This window comes from Kwoniella dendrophila, chromosome 1 (assembly GCF_036810415.1).
Source record: "Kwoniella dendrophila CBS 6074 chromosome 1, complete sequence".
NCBI lineage: Eukaryota > Fungi > Basidiomycota > Tremellomycetes > Tremellales > Cryptococcaceae > Kwoniella > Kwoniella dendrophila.
In genome coordinates this window covers 3,949,888-3,968,119 of record NC_089476.1, presented here as the reverse complement: position 1 = coordinate 3,968,119, position 18,232 = coordinate 3,949,888, and the positions used below count along the sequence as shown (strand labels likewise).

Sequence of the window (18,232 nt, the reverse complement as noted above, 5' to 3'; positions counted from 1 at the left end):
CCATATCTGTACAGTCCATTTCCTTGCTGCCTTATGCATGTGCTGTACCAATAACTTGATCAACCAATACGATATCGGGATTCTTAATTATGCAATAGGAAGATCATTTACAGATAGATAAGCGATTAAGGGTATTGTATCTCAGGTACTACTTATTTGGTCCGAAAGAAAAAAAAAGGCGAAAAAAATATTGAGATTTTTTCATGTGGAGCATAGAGATAAGGAAATTCACTTATCTAGTATACATAGACTTTTAGCACTCACACGATCATTCACTTTTTATCATTTCTAGTCAATTGTTTTCATAAAAAAGTACTGCTTAAGTACGAGGTTGCCGACGTGTCTTTTATCGTTCATTTTGCAACTCAGTCGTATCACCTACGGCAAATATCCAAACTGTGTGTATAAAGGAATATAGAATAACATTGGATAAATCAACAATATGGCAATAACAGAAAAATTGAAAAGAAGAACCTTATCACCTTCGTCATGGGTTTTACCTAAAGAAGAATCTTGTATAGCTCCTGAACATGTATGGAGTAATAAGGGTGTGTATATGATTATATCCTTGATGATCATATGACAATATGACAGATAGCGACGTGATAATGAATCTCGTTGCTGATCCATGCGGAATTGAATATCCAGATATGGATCCTGCACCTGAAGAACACCGACGTTGGACAGGATGGACTTTCTTTACATGTGAGTTGTAACACCCAACTCAATTGAATTGATTGAAATGGCATGAACTGACTTCTGGAATGATTCAGACTGGATATCGGATGTCATGTATCCAGCTCAATGGGCTACAGTAGCTAGTTTTGTAGGAATGGGTTTAACTTGGTGGGAAAGTTGTCTTGCTATTTTAGTTGGAGGTTTTTTGGTCGCTATAGTCATTACTGGTGAGTAAAGCATTGTGCAACCTGCTCATCCAGTTTTGGAGAAAAACTGATATTCAAGGCGAATATAGCAAATGCCTATATTGGTGCTGTTGTAAGTTTTTGTTCTTCTCTTATACACTTCAGATCCCTCCAATACAATTATGACCTAAAGAAGGTTTCACTGAAATGACCAAACATGTTGTACTCATATAGCTTCATACACCTTTTGCTGTAACATCAAGAGCAACTTACGGATACTGGGGATCTAAATTCGTTGTATTCTCAAGAATGGTTATAGCATGTTTCTGGTTATCCATTAATTCATGGTCGTGAGTTTCAGTCATGCGAATCTCTTCATACGAAGAAGACGTCTTGCGTATTCCCTAATAGCTTTAACGTGCGATAGCTGACCAATGATTTACTTCTCACAGTGGTGGTGTTTTCGTTTCTTTAATGATAGAAGCTATCTGGCCTCAATATGCAAGATTGAAGAACTCTATTCCAGCAAGTCAAGGTGCTACTTCTCGTGATTTCTTATCTTTCTTCTTGTTCTGGTGAGTTCTGAATCGAACAGTGTATCTATTGTAATCTCATACTGATTATCATCATATTCGTATCTCATTAGGTTATTACAATTACCTTTCGTATTTATCCACCCATCAAAGCTTAAATGGGTTTTTAACATCAAAGCCATTTTAGTTCCAGTAGTCGCTATTGGTACTTTGATATACGTGAGTCTATCATATCATAGTAAAACCGCGACTGATCCGATCTTTTTCATTTACAGGCTGTCAAGAAAGCTGGTCCACTAACTTCAGTAGCATTATCAAGTCCACCTAATAGAGTTCCAGCCGGATCAAAGAGATTCATAGCTTTCATGTATTCCGTTACTGCTACCCAAGGTACTTGGGCTACATTGAGTGAGTTACCGACGTATCAGGAGGACCAATATGGTAAATAACTGCTAAGAATTGCTGATGAAACCAACAGGTATCAATGTCGGTGATTTCTCAAGATACTGCAAGAAACCCTCTGCAACTTATGTTCAAATGTTCGCCATCCCAATCTTGTTTAGTGTGTTCAGTATCTTCGCAGCTATTTCAGCAGCATGCTTGAACACTGTTTATGGAACATCGGATTCTTTCTACCAACCTTATGATATTATTGTGGGTCACTGTTTCTATCACTGGCCAAAAAGCCATGAAATATTCAACCGCCTGATTTCCGGAACTTCCGTATCGGACAAGGGTGGCAACAATACAATGCTAACTATTAGTTTCATATAGGCTCTTTGGAACACTTCAGCAGGTGGTAGAGCAGCAATGTTTTTAGGATCATTGATATGGGCATTATCAAATGTTACCACCAACATTTCAGCAAATTCAATTTCAGCAGCAAATGATATGACCTCATTATTACCAAAATACATCAATATCAAAAGAGGTCAGATGATAGCTATAACAATTGGTGTTTGGGGATTTGCACCTTGGAAAGTTTTATCAACAGCTACGAATTTCATAACGTTCATGGCATCATATTCAATTGTTTTAGCTCCAATAGCAGTTTTAATGGCTATAGATTTCTTCATCATCAAAAATCGAAAAATCAATATTTATGAATTATATAAACCTAAAGGTATATATAGATTTTCTGGAGGTTGGAATTGGAGATCATATATCGCTTTAATCGTTGCTATAGCACCTAATTTACCAGGAATGATCAGTGCTATTAACGATAAAGTTGATATTGGAAATATAAGATATATCTATATGATTTCAAATATTGCTGGTGATTTATGTGAGTGTAAAAAAGAAATCCAATACACAATTATAAAAAGTAATGAAGAACCATTTGCTGATACTATGTCTTTCTACAAACCAATCATAGTCGCCATCATAGTCTATTTGGCATTAAACAAATTTTTCCCAGCAAGAGAAGCTCAAAGTGAAATTGCTATACATGATCTTAAAGATTTTTCACCATCAAATTCCTTCTCTGATCAAGGTCAATATCCAATAACGAGTTATTCTGGAAATATCGATGGTCCACCAAACGAATCTATGGAAAGAGACAACAAGAATGGTGTAAATAGATTAAGATCAGATTCTGATGAGAAATATACAGTATAGTTAGTGTAGAATTCAGAATCAATCAATAAATCAATATCTCTAAGGAAAGACCTGTCGATTTGGGTACCTTAGACAAATCCGTATAATATCATCTTTCAGGTCAATTTTCATGCAATACACATAACGCTAGTCTTGTGAAGTGTGCATTCCGTTGAAAATACTGAAAATTGAAGTGATAACATTGAGAATACTATCCAAACGATCAGAAATATAATACATTTGAGTTATTGTAATAAATTAAACAAGGTCGTTTCCTTTTTTTTTTGTTTTCACTTCCATATACCAATTTAAACCACCGTTCAACCGAAGTGCCTTTCCAGATCTACTCTTTTGTCCAAAATCCTTAACCTATCGATCCTATCATTAATCACAATCTGCCGTATGATCTGGTAAATCATCTAAGGTAGACTCTGGCCACCTCTAGTGGCCTTTGCAACTTCGGATTGAGCTTCATTTTTCAGGTATCTGTAAAGTGTTGGAGGGAATGCTAGTCAGCAATAGCAGATATTGCTTATCGAAAAAATGGTCGGTGACCATATGAAAATCTAGTTTGAGGAAGATGAAAATGATTGAATTGTAACTCACCTTTCAAGGATTTCGGTATAGTATTGATCTTCTGAACTAGTATTTTTAAGTGATTCTCGGTCTATATCAATTCGAATCATACTCAGTCATGCGATCTCGAGCTCTCTTGAGTGGATTAGATATCTGCCTCGACAAGACGAAATGAGGTGAATTACAATTGCACCTCGCAGATCACTTACTCATTAAATTTTCTCTATATTTTAACCATTTTTCACCAACTTTACTTTCATCTAAATCCCTAAATTCAACTAAATTATAAAACCTTCTAACAAAAGGAGCTAAACTTAAATCTACAGCAGTAAATTGATCACCATTGAAAAAAGGTAATTTTACTCGGTCAGTTAAAGTTTTTAAACCTTGATATAATTCTTCTCTTGCTTTTTCTTGATCAGATGATTCTTGGAATTGTTGTAATTTGAAATAGGCTGGAATGATTTTCTATTCAACGTATATTGAATTGAAGGAAGTTATGGAGAAACTGTATGTCAGTCTCCTCTCAAATTGAACCGATGAAAAGAACGTTAACTTACCTTTGAGATATGTTGTACATTCAATCTTGTCCAACTTTTATCATATGTATCACTTGGGAAAATTGATCTACATGAACATTGATTTAAATTCACATAACTCAGCTTACTAGCTCAAATTTATCAGATTTTAAATTATCATTGAATTCACTCACGGATGTTCATCACTTTCAGGATAAAGATCTTGGATATATTCAACTAAAACATCAGATTCGTATAATGCTTTACTTGAACCATCTGATTTCGATTTAATCTCTAATGTAGGTACTAAACCTAAAGGATTTAAATCAAGGAAATGTTTTTCTTTCTTATATGGCTAATGAGAGATAATCGATCAATCAAATGAATTTCATTATTACATTGTGTCAATTTATGAGGAACCATGAATGGAGTGAAACTTACATTAACCTCATTATAATGATAAGCTATTTTACGTTCTTCCAAAGCCATCCAAATTCTCTATAATGTCGAATCAAAAGACGAAATTAGCTTTTTGGGTCATTTGAGCTCCGACTATACCCTTGCTGTAATAACACTTTCACTTTAGGAGCACCGAGCAAACATACCTGATTGAAAGGGCAAAACTATGATTGGCGATTGATACTCTTGTCAGCTACAAGTTCTTCTCCAGGAATATACTGGAAGATGTGATCTCTCTAATTTCCACGATCACGATCACTCACCCATCCACTCCATAAGACGATATCCTGTTTCTCTTGATGCTTGTCAACTGTTTGTTTAGCTAATCCAGTTGCTACTGGATGAATATGCTCATCTGTCATAGGCATTTTGACTGAACTTGTTTTACTGAAAGCTCTGATTGAGATGTTCAAGTTATTTGCGGTTCTATTCTTGAGAAAGTTTAAGTTGAGTAGACTAGACATGAGCAGAATGCATGAAAGATCCTATCTGGTGTAGAAGTCTTCTAATATAGTCAAATATATATGGCTACGTATACTTGCTTTATGACATACCTATCAATCACCTCATAGACATCATAGAAATTGCGTAAAAACAGCTATGTCATATAAGAGGACTATAACCAACTTGAATAACTGTACTAGTGAACAACCTCCACTCGATGCTATTTCATCATGATACCGTAATATGATAACATGGTATACTGCATTCCAGCTTTGCTTAACGATGAGGGTAGATACTGAATTCCTCCGTTCAAAATCGTTTATACATGACGATACGTTGTTGAATGTCATTGATGAGGTGCGATCATTTGCAAGACTGGACGGCATGTGGTATGCATCTATGAGGATGACAGCCATTGAATCGCAAAGTAATAAATGTTACTCTATGCTAAGTATTCTACCAAGTCAATTCACATCCTACAGCGAGATGGTCACTAGCGCATATCCCTTTCCTAGGCAAACCTTCTCCTAATTCTTCTATTTTAGGTGGTGAGTAAACTGACGTAATTTCCGCCTGGTTGTGACCAGATAGCGGGGGTAGGAACAAGAGGTAATCTGTGAATATGACATGAATTAGTGTGAGACGCCATATGAGATGATTGTGGAATTGGACAAATACGTTATCCTGCGCAGAACCGACAACTCACCTAAAGTCAGACGGAAAAGAGGGGTAAAGCAAGTATATGCAGGTTCTTTATTACCTGAAACGTTTTCTCTTCCTTCAACATGATCAAATCCACCTCTTTTCGAGAATGCTTCTTTATTATCCATTCCCCAGTTAGTCGATGCATAAGCACTCTTTGCTCCACCATCCGGTAATATTTCTTTCATTGCATTCACCAATTCTTCAGTCGATAGTATACCATCTTGGGAATTTGGCGATCTTGTATTGGCTACACTCTTCTCATTACTATCTGGTAATTCCCCTTCTCCTTCTTTCTCTTCTTCTTCTTTATCTTCTCCGTCTTCTTGTTCTTTCGTACTGGTAGTGGGTGTGTTTGAGCCTGTAGCTGAAGTTGAAGGTGGATCAGAAGGTATAAAAGATGAAGAAGGGGCTATCTTGACCACGCTGTCATGAACAAACCTCGAGGAAGTGATTTCATCAATCATTGTTTTAGGTAATGGCGTATGAGGCGATACAAGGAGTTGATAAGTAGCTTCAGACGGTTGAGTGTTGAGGTCTATTGAAAGTATATTTATTGAGCTATTCATAAGAGCGATCTGAGGAAGGCCTTCAAAACTCACCTCCTGCAAATACTGCTGGCCAAGCTTGACATTGGTTATCATTCTGAAAATGCCGTATAGCGCGGAGAAGGATGATAGACTGTCTCACTCTTTCGTATGCATATCTGGATCAAAAGGTTTTAGCTATCAGTCGACAATCAAGAGAGTAAATAGAGCATAACTCACTTGGGATGCCAAAAGCTATTGAGATGTAATGTCAATTACATAAGTATGATAAATCGTCTAGCTAATTCCTTGTTAGTTTGTTCGACTTACAGATGAGTAGTAGCCACTATTATACCCCTTCCATCGCCGTCAATTTCTTCTAAAGCAACTATCAAGCCAACATTTTTAGTTTGTCTACTTCCACCTCTTCTCCTCTTTCCCTCTTCTGCTTCATTGGGGTTCTCGCCAGATATCAATCGTGATGGTGATAATTCTTGATCATCAAGATGTATTAATCTACTTGATCTGACGAAGAACTTTGATGTCCGATAAAATATTACTAAACCATGTAATTTACCTGGACCTGAACCTTTTATTGGTGTATGTTGAGGTAATGCGGTCGAATATTCTTTGACTCGGTCACATTCCTATTCGAACAGTGGAATAATACACGATAAGCATATATATATGTGACGACAGAGGAATGATAACGTTTAGTATTCTACATACTTGTAAGCATATGATATCCGATTGAGAATGATGTTCTAATTCTGCTAATAACATAAATTTCCTATCTGACCATTTTAAACAATCTGAACCTGGAAACAGTTCTCTACCTATAAGGGAGCCATAGACTCATTAGTCATGTACTTTTCATTTAGATATCGTTCTAGCAAAATGATAACGCACGAACAAGTGTCTGAGCGAGAACCTGTTAATTATCAACTCAGATTATCAGCTAAACGCGCGACGAGTCTAAGTTGTGTCATGACATATATGGGTATACATACATTCCAAGTGATGAGCTTGGCTTTTGCTTTCCCTTTGACACTATTGCTATTGACTGATATCCAATCCCTCTTCAAAAACTTTTTACGTTCAATCTCTAATTTCTGTTGATCATTTGATTCTGTACTTCCACCTTGTTCTGATTTAGCTTGCTTTTTAGCCAGTTTAGCTGCTTTCCTGTCGGCTGCTTTAGCTATTTGTTCAGGTGTAAGATTTGGCGGTGCTGGCATTCTCAATCTAGTCTTAGGGATTAAAGGTATTCTCATATGTTAATTGAAGCTATACGATGTGTAATTGAGATTGTACACTCAACAAACATCCTTCAACTTTTGTGTTGGACTTTGATGGTGGAGGGCTTTCACCATTTTACCTTGTTAAAATCGATAATCGTCCGCCGATGACTCTTGACGGATATAACGTTATACGCTGCTCAACATCGGTATATTACATTTACGATCCTTCAAGGTGCTAACGCAAAGATTGCATATATGTGCAGATAGGTATCATCACGATACATGAAGAAGATATATAGATGTTATGCATAGCACTTCTCAGTTGTATATGAAGAACTTATAGCTAATCGGCGAAAGTCGGTTGAGATTCCGAATGAATGGTTTCCACGTGGTTAACCGGATATCCCCTTTGATTCTGTTCGCTTCTTTCGAAAAAGTCTGAAAACCAATTGCTGCTTCGATTTATTCTTAGGGAGATAGTATACGTCTTCATCAACATAGTTTGAGTTTGGTTGCTTGCTCTTATTCCTTGTACATTACAGGTGTGTATCCTACAGAAAACATGTCAGATCAACAAGAGCAACAACAACAGCAACAGCAACAGCCAAATGGCGAAGCTCCTGTAGCTCAAGATGTTGCTCAAGTTAACGGTGAAGAAAAGGTAGATGATCAGCCTGAAGCTGTTACCTGTATGTATAATTCACTCATGCTTTTCTGTCAGAAAAGGAATGTCCAGCATTAATGTAGTTTACTTTTGCTAGTACCACCTGTCACTATTCGATTCCCGTCTCCAACATGTTCACGTACGGTACCAAAATCAAAAGATTCATCTGAACCCAGAGATCGACTCACCATCTATCCTCAACCAACTGAAACCATACAAGACATCAAATTACTCATCAATGATTGGGTAGGAGCTTACTGGCTTGGACCATATTCACTTAGACTTGCTTTCGTCAAAGGTGATGATGGTAGAGGAAAAGTATACACTAAAAAAGAAGATCTTAGTGAAGTTAGAGCTGGAGAAAAGTTAAATGAGTGGTTTGAAATTCAAGACGTTTTCGGTCATTTGGAAGATGATGCTGAAAGATCATTGGAAGTTGTTCGAGGTATGTGACTATCTCGATCTATTGATTGAAACAAGCTAATTTGTTTTATGCGTTTTTATATTCGCAGAACCATATGGAGAATTTACTGCTAGACAATCTGTTATCAGATTACTTGAACTTATAGCACCTATCGGTACTACTGCCAACACCACTTCTACCTCTATCGCGCTCCAAGCCGGATCAACAATCTTTGAATCAGTTAGAGATGGAGTATTATCTTCTTCAAGTAGTGGAGAAACTCAATATGAAGAAGTTGAAGTTTCTTTACCAAGTGGTAGAAAAGGTAAAGGTGGTAAAAAAGAATTAGTCAAAGTCAAAAGAGCTATTTCAGATGATAAATCGCATGCTTTCTCAAACTGGAAAGCGGAACAACAATCATCATCATTAACATCATCATTCAAATTAGGAGAATTACCTTTTTCACAAAAACCTTTAGAAGTTTCTCCTTGTCTTCGATCAATTCAAATTTCACCTTTTAATCCTCCACCACCACATTTACGACAATTAGGACATCAACTTTATCTTCAAATTGCTTTACTTGAAGGTGAAACTGTCACTGTCATATGTACAACTAGAGGTTGGTATGTATCAAAATCAAATGTCAATAATTTTGATCCTTCACCTAAACAAGAAAACCCTCAAACAACACATTCTTTAATTGATTTATTACATTCAATCTCACCATTATTCTCAGAAAGATTATCAAAACTTTCACCTTTATCAATTGAACCACCTTCACTTGATCCAATTTCAACTGTAGCTATACCTCAAGCTGAACCTGCTTATCCATGGTTAGCTAACGTTCCTAAACCAGCTACATCAGCTGAGATTTTAAGAACTCAATTAGCTTTCTTACATACTGGTGCTTATGGTGCTGATAGTGTAGATGCCGCAAGAGATTGGAATGAAGAAATCCAAGGTATTAGAGAATTACCAAGAGGTTCAATGCAAGAAAGAGTTTTCAGAGAAAAAATGTTACAAAAAGTTTGGTCTGAATTTGATCAAGCTGCTGTAAGAGCTGTACAAACCGTCTGTGTGAGTGCACAATTCTCACTCTTTGGATTTGCGTATATTAAAGGGTAAAACTGACCATATTCAACTACTTTAGCGAGGTGACATCCCAGCTATCAACCCCTCAGAAGATCCTAAAGCCCATATGTTCCTCCAATCTAACATCTTCATCACTCAAGGTGACTCTGACGCTCTCAACTCTTATGGTCACTTAGGTGGTGATGCTGCTATGACTATCTCTCACGGCAAAGATGCTGCTGGTGTTAAACTTCTCAACAAGCTTGATGTCGAAGGATTATACATGCTCGGTCACACTATTGTTGACTGGCAAGGAAAACGATGGATCTGTCAATCCATTTTACCCGGTATCTTCTCCAACCGACGAAAGGATGAAGATGATGAAGAAGCTGCCCCAGCTGCTGCCACTGAAGATGGTGAAGGTCAAAAGAAAGAAGATTGGGTTAAAGTTGGTGAATCAGAAGCCGATAAATCAGCTGAAATTGAATCTCCATCTGAAGAACAACAAGGTGAAACTGAAAATCCAATGATGATTTACGGTATTGACTCAGAAAAACAAACTTCAATTCACTGGGATAAATCTACACATAAACTTTTGGAACAAATCGGACAATCACAAAGATTAGCTTCACATAAAGTTAAAAATGGAAAAGGTGAAGAATTTGAATTTTATGCTTCAGCTGAAGTAAAAGGATTAAAAGGTACAGATGGTAGAAAATATTTATTGGATGCACAAAGATTATCACCTGTTGATATTGAATGGTTAGATAAAGATTATGAAAAATCTTCTGATCATCCTCAATATCCACATAGATTAGCTTTACTTAGACCTGAATTATTAGAAACTTTCTGGGAATCAGAATTGAAAAGATGGGCTAGAGGTGAAGCTGATAAAGCTCAAGCTAAAAAAGATGAATCTGCTAAAGAAGAGGCATCAAAAGAAGCTGGACCATCAACAACAACAGCATCAACTACCGAAAAATCAGAAGGTGAAGCCGAATCAGCTACCGAAACTTCTCAAGTTGAAGCCCCTAAAGAAGAACAATCACCTGCCGCTGAAGCTGCCGCTGCTCATCGAGCTGAAGAAGAAAAACCTCTTGATGCAAGTGTAGTTGGCGATATCAAACAATTCGACTTGCGATTCAACCCAGATGCTTTCGTTGATCAAATACCATCAAAAGATGCCGATGACGAAAAAGCATTCTTACCTTCTTCCATCAATGACGAATCTGAGCCTTCCACCAAAGCTGTTAGAGATGCTTCAGTGTTTTTGAGATCTATCGCTATTCCAGCTGTCGTATTAGATGTTCTTACAGGTAATACCTCTGGTTTAATGGATGGTGCTTCTTTAACAAAACATTTACACGGTAGAGGTATCAATATGAGATACTTAGGTCATCTTGCTTCAACTATCAAACAGTTCTCAGCTGGACCTGATGGTGAAGAAAGAAAAGAGACTGGTCATCTCGCAGCTTTGAAAGCTATTGTAATTCAAGAAATGATTTTCCGTGCATCTAAACATATTCTTCGATCACTTATTTCTGGCTTACAACCTGAAACTATCACTTATGCTATTTCCCACTACCTCAATTGTCTTCTTGGTACATCATTCAATTCTTCACCTTCAGCCACATTCAATGCAATTGGCTTATCTGATAGAGAAGATGAACCAGCTTATACCAAAATCACCCCTGAATCTCTAAGAAAACAAATCATCGAAGAAGTTGAAATTAGATTCAGATGGTCAATTGATGAATCATTCTTTGAAGAAAGTTTAAAGAAGAAACAACTTTTGAGAGAATTAGCTGTCAGATTCGGTTTCCAACTTGCTCAAAGAGACTATATCTTTGATAAAGATGAAGATTTGTCTGCTAGTGTGACTGAAGAAGATAAATCGGCCAAACAGAACAAAGACAAAAAATCAAAGAAAAATAAAGTTCCAGCTCAACAAAGAGTCAATACATTTGAAGGTGAAGATATTTTGACTTTGGTACCTGTAGTCAAATCTACTGCTCCTTCTGTAAGTTTTGCTTCTTCATGATAAGGATTATTATGTTTGATGAGTGAATACTGATTATTACGTTAATAGGTGACTGTTGCCGAAGAAATTCTTGAAGCTGGAAGAAACACCATTAACCGAGGATCAATTGATCTAGGTTTAGAATTCATGTTAGAAGCTTTACAATTATATGAAAATATACACTCAGTTATTCATCCTGAGGTAGCATCAGTCTATAATCAATATTCCCAAGCTATACATCAATTAGCTAGATTGAAAATTCAACAAGTCGCTCAACAAGAAGGATCCGATCCTGAACAACCTTTAGGTTTAGATATTTCAACTGCATTAAGATTACAAAGACAAGCTATTACTGTATCAGAACGAACTTTAGGTGTATATCATCATGAAACTGCCGGTTATTACTTCAATTTGGCAATGTTGGAAAATCTTGAAGGTAATGCTCAACAAGCTTTGAGATATTTCAGACATGTCTTGAAACTCTGGGATGTAATCCACGGTCCAAACCATCCTGAGATTAATACTGTTTTGGTAAGTTACTCGATTTATTTGGTCTTGAGCTGTTTGATACAATATACGCATACTGATGATCGCATCGTTCTTTAGAGTAATGCTGGTGTTGTTCTTCAAGCCATCAACGAAACTTCTTTAGCTCTTACTCTTCAACAACAAGCATACGAATCTACTTTATCATTATTTGGTGAAACACATATTCAAACTGGACAATCATTGCATCAATTAACACAATCACATTTCTTAGCTGGAGATATGACATCGGCATTATCAACATCTGAAAAAGCATATAACACATTTGTAGCTAGATTAGGTGAAGAACATCAACAAACTAAAGAAGTTAAAAAGAACGTTGATTTATTAAAAGCCGTTTTAGATAATGTTGAAAAACAAAAAGAAAGAAATGAACAAATTAAAAAAGATTCACAAGAAAGATTAAAAGCTGCAAGAGAAAGAATTCAATCTGGTTCTTTAGGTAATGCTGGATCAACATCAGCTTCAAGAAGATTAGGTCAAACCTTAAATAATGCATCAAACGGTGGTGGTGTAAGAATTGTTGATCCTGCTACTTTAGCTGCTGCTGCTGCTGCTGCAGGTCATCCAATCGATGCAAACGGACAAGTTTCTGCCGGCGCTCCTGGAACTCAAACTGAAAATGGTGCACCAGTAGCTGAAGGTTCAAATGTAGGTACAAGAGGTACAGAGAATTTAGAAGATTTAGTTAAATTCATTCAAGGTCAACAAGCGCCAAATAATGCTAACAATGCTAGAAGAGGTAAAAATGCTTTGAGAGGTAAAAGAAGAACAGGTGCTAAACGATAAATGTAGAAGCGAAATGCAAGTGAAAATAGGAAGAAAAGGACTAGCGCAGAAAACAAACCAAAAAAAAAAACAAAAAGCATTATTAGCATAGTTATGAAATAACCAAAATATACCAAAATTGCATTTTATCCATATCCATATCACACTTTCTTTGGTTAACGCATGACTGATTGACGGAAAACAGACAAAGAATTCCGTTCAACCATACATACGCAAACGCAAACATACATATACAACAAATTACGCACCACTCTTGACATGCCATGCACAATTATGGTTCTTATAATCATAAACTTCAGTCTCGGATCCGAATGCATGATTGCAGTATTGATGATGCTCGACTGATCGATAACGCCGGCGGCTTCGGTTCTGGCTCAACCCCTCATCTCCTCATCCTCCACCGTAATCATACAATTCGACGTCATATCAGGAGACAAATCCAAAACGAATCTCACCCTAGATTCACGATCGATTGGATTCCCAAACCTCCACTACGAAATACTCTGAGTACCTCCACTACTATCCTGCTCCATTTTCTAAGATTACCTGATAATAAAAAATTTAACAGAAACTTATTTGATTCCAGATAACGATATTTCATTCTAGACTGGTAAATAATTGAAAAACCATCATATCATTCTCAGAAGGAAGAGCGAAAGAAAAAATCAAAGGCCGTCGGACTATTGATGAGTAATAACTTTAATTCTTTGGAACTACAAAGCTTCTTGGCCGAGCTCAATTCTGAATAATCAAGTCATGAAAAAGATAAATAGTTATTCCGTGATATCGACGTCACATATAGGAAAACTCTGTTGGTCATAAGAAAATATAATAAGAATATGCAAATCACTTACACTTTTTGATCTTCCCGAACTCGCATCTCTTTATTTGTCTTCCTTTGTTTACAAACAATATAGACTGATATAATCCAGACTCGAGACAAGGAATCGACTCTTCTCTCATTTCACCACCACTGTACATATAGCAATTGGATCGATTAGCATTGCGGGTATTCCCAATCAATCCCGTTTGACTGCAAACTCGTATTTGAAAGCAAGGTTAACTCGATAAAACAATGCCTTACAACGCATTCCAAACTACTTTTCTAGGATCGGTGATACGTGCTGTATCAGGAAATAGATTATTGAAATACCATGATGAAATAAATTTACCTGAACAATATAGTAAAGAAGGAATAGCCAGAAGAGAGCAACAACAGCAACAACAACAGAACGAAAAGCGATCACAGCGAAATTCGCGATCCAACAATGATCGAAATGATGATGATGATAATGGTATACCACGTAGATCAGATTCAGAAGAAACTATAACAGATGGTAATCAACCTGTGGATAATAATACATCGAAAGCAAAAGTCCCAGGTGACAATGCTCCTCAAGGAGAAAAATATGGTAATAATGATGAAGCTGATAGAATGGCAAATAATCAAGATCAAGCTGAAGAAGGTACAAAAGATGATCCAAATCTTGTTACATGGTATGGTGATGATGATCCTGAGAATCCGTAAGTCTCCTAGTAAAGCGTGTCTCTCTGCTTCTTGTTATACAATATTCAAGGATTAAGCTGATGACTGTATCTGCCATTTCCCACTTGATCAGGTATAATTGGTCAACAGGATACAAGTCATTTGTAGCTTTGCAAATGTCCTTCCTGACCTTTGCTGTATATATTGGTTCTTCAATCTATTCATCAGGTATAGAAGGTGTGATGGAACAATTTACCGTATCTCAAACTACTGGTTTAGTTGGTTTGACTACTTTCGTACTTGGTTATGGTGGTGAGTATCAAATCTCACACTTCGAGATCACAATCGAGATTCTTATTAAAATCCCTTTTATTTCCATTCAAATAGTCGGACCTATGTTGTGGTCTCCTATCAGTGAATTAGCAAATATTGGTAGAATGCCAGTTTGTGAGTAGCCTTTATTATATACACTCACTATTAAGATGCAAGAAGAGAAGCTAAGAACGCGATATATTATATTATAGATGTCGGAACATTATTCATCTTCATCGCTTTACAATTCCCAACGATATATGCCAATGTAAGCTTTCTTTTTCTATTTTTGTCGAATTTCGTTGATTGACTTGATATCGATGTTTCTGCAGAATATCCATACACTGCTAGCTATGCGATTTTTTGCCGGGTTCTTTGGTAGTCCAGCTTTAGCTGTTGGCGGTGCTACTATGGGTGACGTAAGTGATCCTCTGCTTTTTCTTACCACCGCAACTCATGGAGAAAGACTAATGAGTTTTACGCATCTGATGTATAGATGTTCAAACCTAAACATTTGGCTTACGCTATCGGTGTCTGGGGTTGTGGTGCTGTGTGTGGTCCAGTAAGTTCCTGATTCTCTTTAAAGACTACTCAGACATGACGAATACTGACATTAAATTAGGTGATTGGACCTCTTTTAGGTGGATTTACATATCAAGCTAAAGGGTGGACTTGGCCTTTGTGGTAAGTTGAGCGTCCCGTAATACGTCCTGCTTAGACGCTAGCTCGACTGACCTGAAATGCTTATAGGGTTCTTGTATGGCTCTCTGGCGCATGTTTCGTTTTGATCTGTATATTCTTCCCAGAAACATCAGGTAAAAATGTAAGTCCTTTCATAGACAAACATGTAATTTTCGCCACTTATGCCAGACTCTTACTAATTTTGTTGAATTGTTAGATTCTTCATCGAAGAATGTTAAGACTAAGAAGGATCACTGGAAACAACGAGCTGAAAACTCAAGCTATGATTGATTCAAGTCATTTATCAGGAAGTCAAATCATCTCAGAAACCCTTTTCAGACCATTCGTATTATTCTTTGATCCAATTCTTTTGATTTACAACACTTATCTTGCTCTTATCTATGGTACGTTATTCTTTACTTATCGAATCCGATAAATCTGATTTTACCAATACTGATGTTTTACAATTACATGTAAACAGGACTCTTGTATATCTGGTTCGAAAGTTTCCCTTTGGTTTATATGCAAGTTCATGGTTTTAATCCTGGAGAATCAGGTTTAGCGTGAGTTTTTATGTAAAGTGCCTTGCTATATATATACCATTTTACTAATTCTAAATATAGCTTTATGGGTATCTTTGTTGGTGCTTGGGCTGCATGTGCAGTATTCTGCTGGTATATTCATGTTTACCTAGAACCAATTTTTGATGCCAATAGTAAGTTACAACGTCGTCTAAGAATATCCAGTGGAGTCGTCGAAACTGATATATCTTTGATGTTATCTTTGACAGATGGTATGATACCATGTCCTGAAATTCGATTATACCCAGCACCAATTGCAGCAGTTTGTATTCCAATCGCAATGTTCGGATTTGGTTGGGCTGGTCAATACGAATCTGTTCATTGGATAGTTCCAACTATATTTACAGGATTTTTCGGTATTGGAGCATTCGTTTTATTTCAATGTATATTTGCATACTTTGGGTGAGCTTTTTCTTTTTTTCCTTTCTTCCCTTTTTCTCATCTTGATATATTTGGGCAAATTGGCGATTTAAGTAGTACGTTTAGAAATACTGATTTTCACTTTCTATTCATGGTGCATTTAGTGATGTATTTTATAATGAAATTGGATCAGTCCTTACTCTCAACGATTTATTTAGAGCTTCATGGGGTGCAGGTTTCCCCTTATTTGCCAATGCATTATTCAAACATTTAGGTATTGGTGGTGGAAATAGTTTATTAGGTGGTTTAGCTTGTCTTTTTATTCCCGCACCTTTCCTGTTCATCAAATAGTATGTTATCTAAATCTCCTGTATATTACCTTTGTGTACGTTTGCTTACTGATCGACCCCTTTTATCCAATCTATAGTGGTCACAAAATCAGAGAAAGAAGTAAATTTGCTTCAAACAAGTCTTAAATATACAAAGTCACCAAATACTTCAACATCATATCACCTTAAGCAATTCTTAGACGACTCTCTTTTATATGACCTCCTACGCCATTCCTTCACAATATGATCAGAACTTCATGGCCAAGATGTTTTTGACATTTTCATTGCCACAGAATTTTTACAATAATAGAATTGAGTCTCATATATGTAGCCATAATTTGATAAACAAAACATTTTACTGTATCGCAAATTTAAAATATAATTAGAAAGTAGACAAGTAAAAATACATATAATGCATGATCGTGATGTAGAGCTTCATATGAAGATTGGAACGCCACCCTAAATAGCTAGAATTTACATTGTCCCCTTGGTTCAATAAACCAAATTTATTGTTCTTTTTCTTTGACCTCCTTTCCGTGACCTTGTCTTTGTATACCCATTGCGTATTCGTAGACTAATCTACCACCGAGCATAGCAGCTAAAAGGCAATCCGAACATTAATACAGTTTTTCATTGGATAAGATGGTGGTAAGTAATCGACTTACAGTACATTAAAGCTGGTAATGCTATAGCGTTAAGTATATTTGTGATTTGAGGTAATGGTTCACCTGGGAAATACCATCCTCTGTACCTGTTAGTCGAGAGGATTTAATATTGGATCAATTAGTCAGTAAATATTTATCGATGAATCAAATGAATTTATCATACATCAAAGAACTTACCAATTATAAGCAGCTAAAGCAACTACCATATCATTCATTGAAGCATGTTTAATAGTCATTTTAATTTTTCTTCCACCTGTATCTTTCATATTCCATGCAGAATCAATAACTTGATTCCAATTTTTACCTTTTTCTAAATATTCTTTTCTAATTAATTCATATGCTTCACCTGCACCAGTTATTATAGCAGGTAAAGCACTGATCACACCTGCACCTGCTGCATAAAAACCTATTGTCGATAATGTACTTCTTGGAGGTAAGATTGATGTTGGATAAATTGATAAAGGTAATAAATCTAATGAAGCTATACCCATTGAAACAGTTAAAAATGTTATTGGGAAATGTACTGTTGCAGGATGAATTGGATGTCCTAATGAATAATCTGGATCATCTTCTTTACCTGGTACTCGACCTTGTAATAATTCTGATGATTCATGAATCACTTCTTCTCCTTTCTTTAATAAACTGTCGGATGATCTGGTTTCAACTGGCATAATGTCGTTAAATCTAAGTAATTAATGATAATTATTATAGGAGGATGGTGAGATATTTTTGTTTCGCTAAGCAATATTTAATAAGTATATTGAAATAGTTAGTTATGGATTATGATGGGAAAGCTTTTTACATAAATAATATATACCTACCTAACTTATATAACTCCCTCAGATCCTCGCAAAATTAATGTTACC

At 36.4% G+C, this 18,232-nt stretch overlaps 6 protein-coding genes across 6 annotated transcripts; 3 read left to right on the top strand and 3 right to left on the bottom strand.

The window, feature by feature from the left end:
* Positions 1 to 442: 442 nt before the first annotated feature.
* On the top strand, positions 443 to 3,013 carry L201_001415 (uncharacterized protein; the record flags this gene model as incomplete). Its single annotated transcript, XM_066217204.1, has 11 exons — positions 443 to 548; positions 649 to 705; positions 774 to 905; positions 974 to 996; positions 1,098 to 1,213; positions 1,316 to 1,438; positions 1,510 to 1,615; positions 1,672 to 1,804; positions 1,875 to 2,050; positions 2,171 to 2,681; positions 2,772 to 3,013. The coding sequence occupies 11 exons, from the start codon at positions 443 to 445 to the stop codon at positions 3,011 to 3,013; spliced, it is 1,725 nt and encodes a 574-aa protein (XP_066073301.1).
* Positions 3,014 to 3,411: 398 nt separating this feature from the next.
* L201_001414 (uncharacterized protein) lies at positions 3,412 to 4,913 on the bottom strand (the record flags this gene model as incomplete). The annotated part of the gene is made up of 8 exons (XM_066217203.1): positions 3,412 to 3,478; positions 3,599 to 3,659; positions 3,778 to 4,036; positions 4,129 to 4,195; positions 4,281 to 4,441; positions 4,528 to 4,584; positions 4,692 to 4,709; positions 4,809 to 4,913. 8 exons carry the CDS (start codon positions 4,911 to 4,913, stop codon positions 3,412 to 3,414), a joined length of 795 nt encoding a protein of 264 aa, XP_066073300.1.
* A 532-nt stretch (positions 4,914 to 5,445) lies between these two features.
* Positions 5,446 to 7,456, bottom strand: L201_001413 (uncharacterized protein; the record flags this gene model as incomplete). The annotated part of the gene is made up of 8 exons (XM_066217202.1): positions 5,446 to 5,603; positions 5,696 to 6,229; positions 6,294 to 6,397; positions 6,459 to 6,473; positions 6,549 to 6,865; positions 6,948 to 7,054; positions 7,128 to 7,149; positions 7,229 to 7,456. 8 exons carry the CDS (start codon positions 7,454 to 7,456, stop codon positions 5,446 to 5,448), a joined length of 1,485 nt encoding a protein of 494 aa, XP_066073299.1.
* Positions 7,457 to 8,021: 565 nt separating this feature from the next.
* On the top strand, positions 8,022 to 12,952 carry L201_001412 (uncharacterized protein; the record flags this gene model as incomplete). The annotated part of the gene is made up of 6 exons (XM_066217201.1): positions 8,022 to 8,148; positions 8,221 to 8,568; positions 8,636 to 9,603; positions 9,677 to 11,617; positions 11,687 to 12,148; positions 12,224 to 12,952. The coding sequence occupies 6 exons, from the start codon at positions 8,022 to 8,024 to the stop codon at positions 12,950 to 12,952; spliced, it is 4,575 nt and encodes a 1,524-aa protein (XP_066073298.1).
* A 1,075-nt stretch (positions 12,953 to 14,027) lies between these two features.
* Positions 14,028 to 16,848, top strand: L201_001411 (uncharacterized protein; the record flags this gene model as incomplete). Its single annotated transcript, XM_066217200.1, has 14 exons — positions 14,028 to 14,476; positions 14,572 to 14,750; positions 14,826 to 14,885; positions 14,963 to 15,018; positions 15,083 to 15,169; positions 15,247 to 15,312; positions 15,373 to 15,434; positions 15,501 to 15,573; positions 15,649 to 15,835; positions 15,913 to 15,994; positions 16,055 to 16,146; positions 16,222 to 16,414; positions 16,537 to 16,722; positions 16,800 to 16,848. The coding sequence occupies 14 exons, from the start codon at positions 14,028 to 14,030 to the stop codon at positions 16,846 to 16,848; spliced, it is 1,821 nt and encodes a 606-aa protein (XP_066073297.1).
* A 359-nt stretch (positions 16,849 to 17,207) lies between these two features.
* Positions 17,208 to 18,037, bottom strand: L201_001410 (uncharacterized protein; the record flags this gene model as incomplete). The annotated part of the gene is made up of 3 exons (XM_066217199.1): positions 17,208 to 17,299; positions 17,367 to 17,452; positions 17,544 to 18,037. 3 exons carry the CDS (start codon positions 18,035 to 18,037, stop codon positions 17,208 to 17,210), a joined length of 672 nt encoding a protein of 223 aa, XP_066073296.1.
* Positions 18,038 to 18,232: the final 195 nt, after the last annotated feature.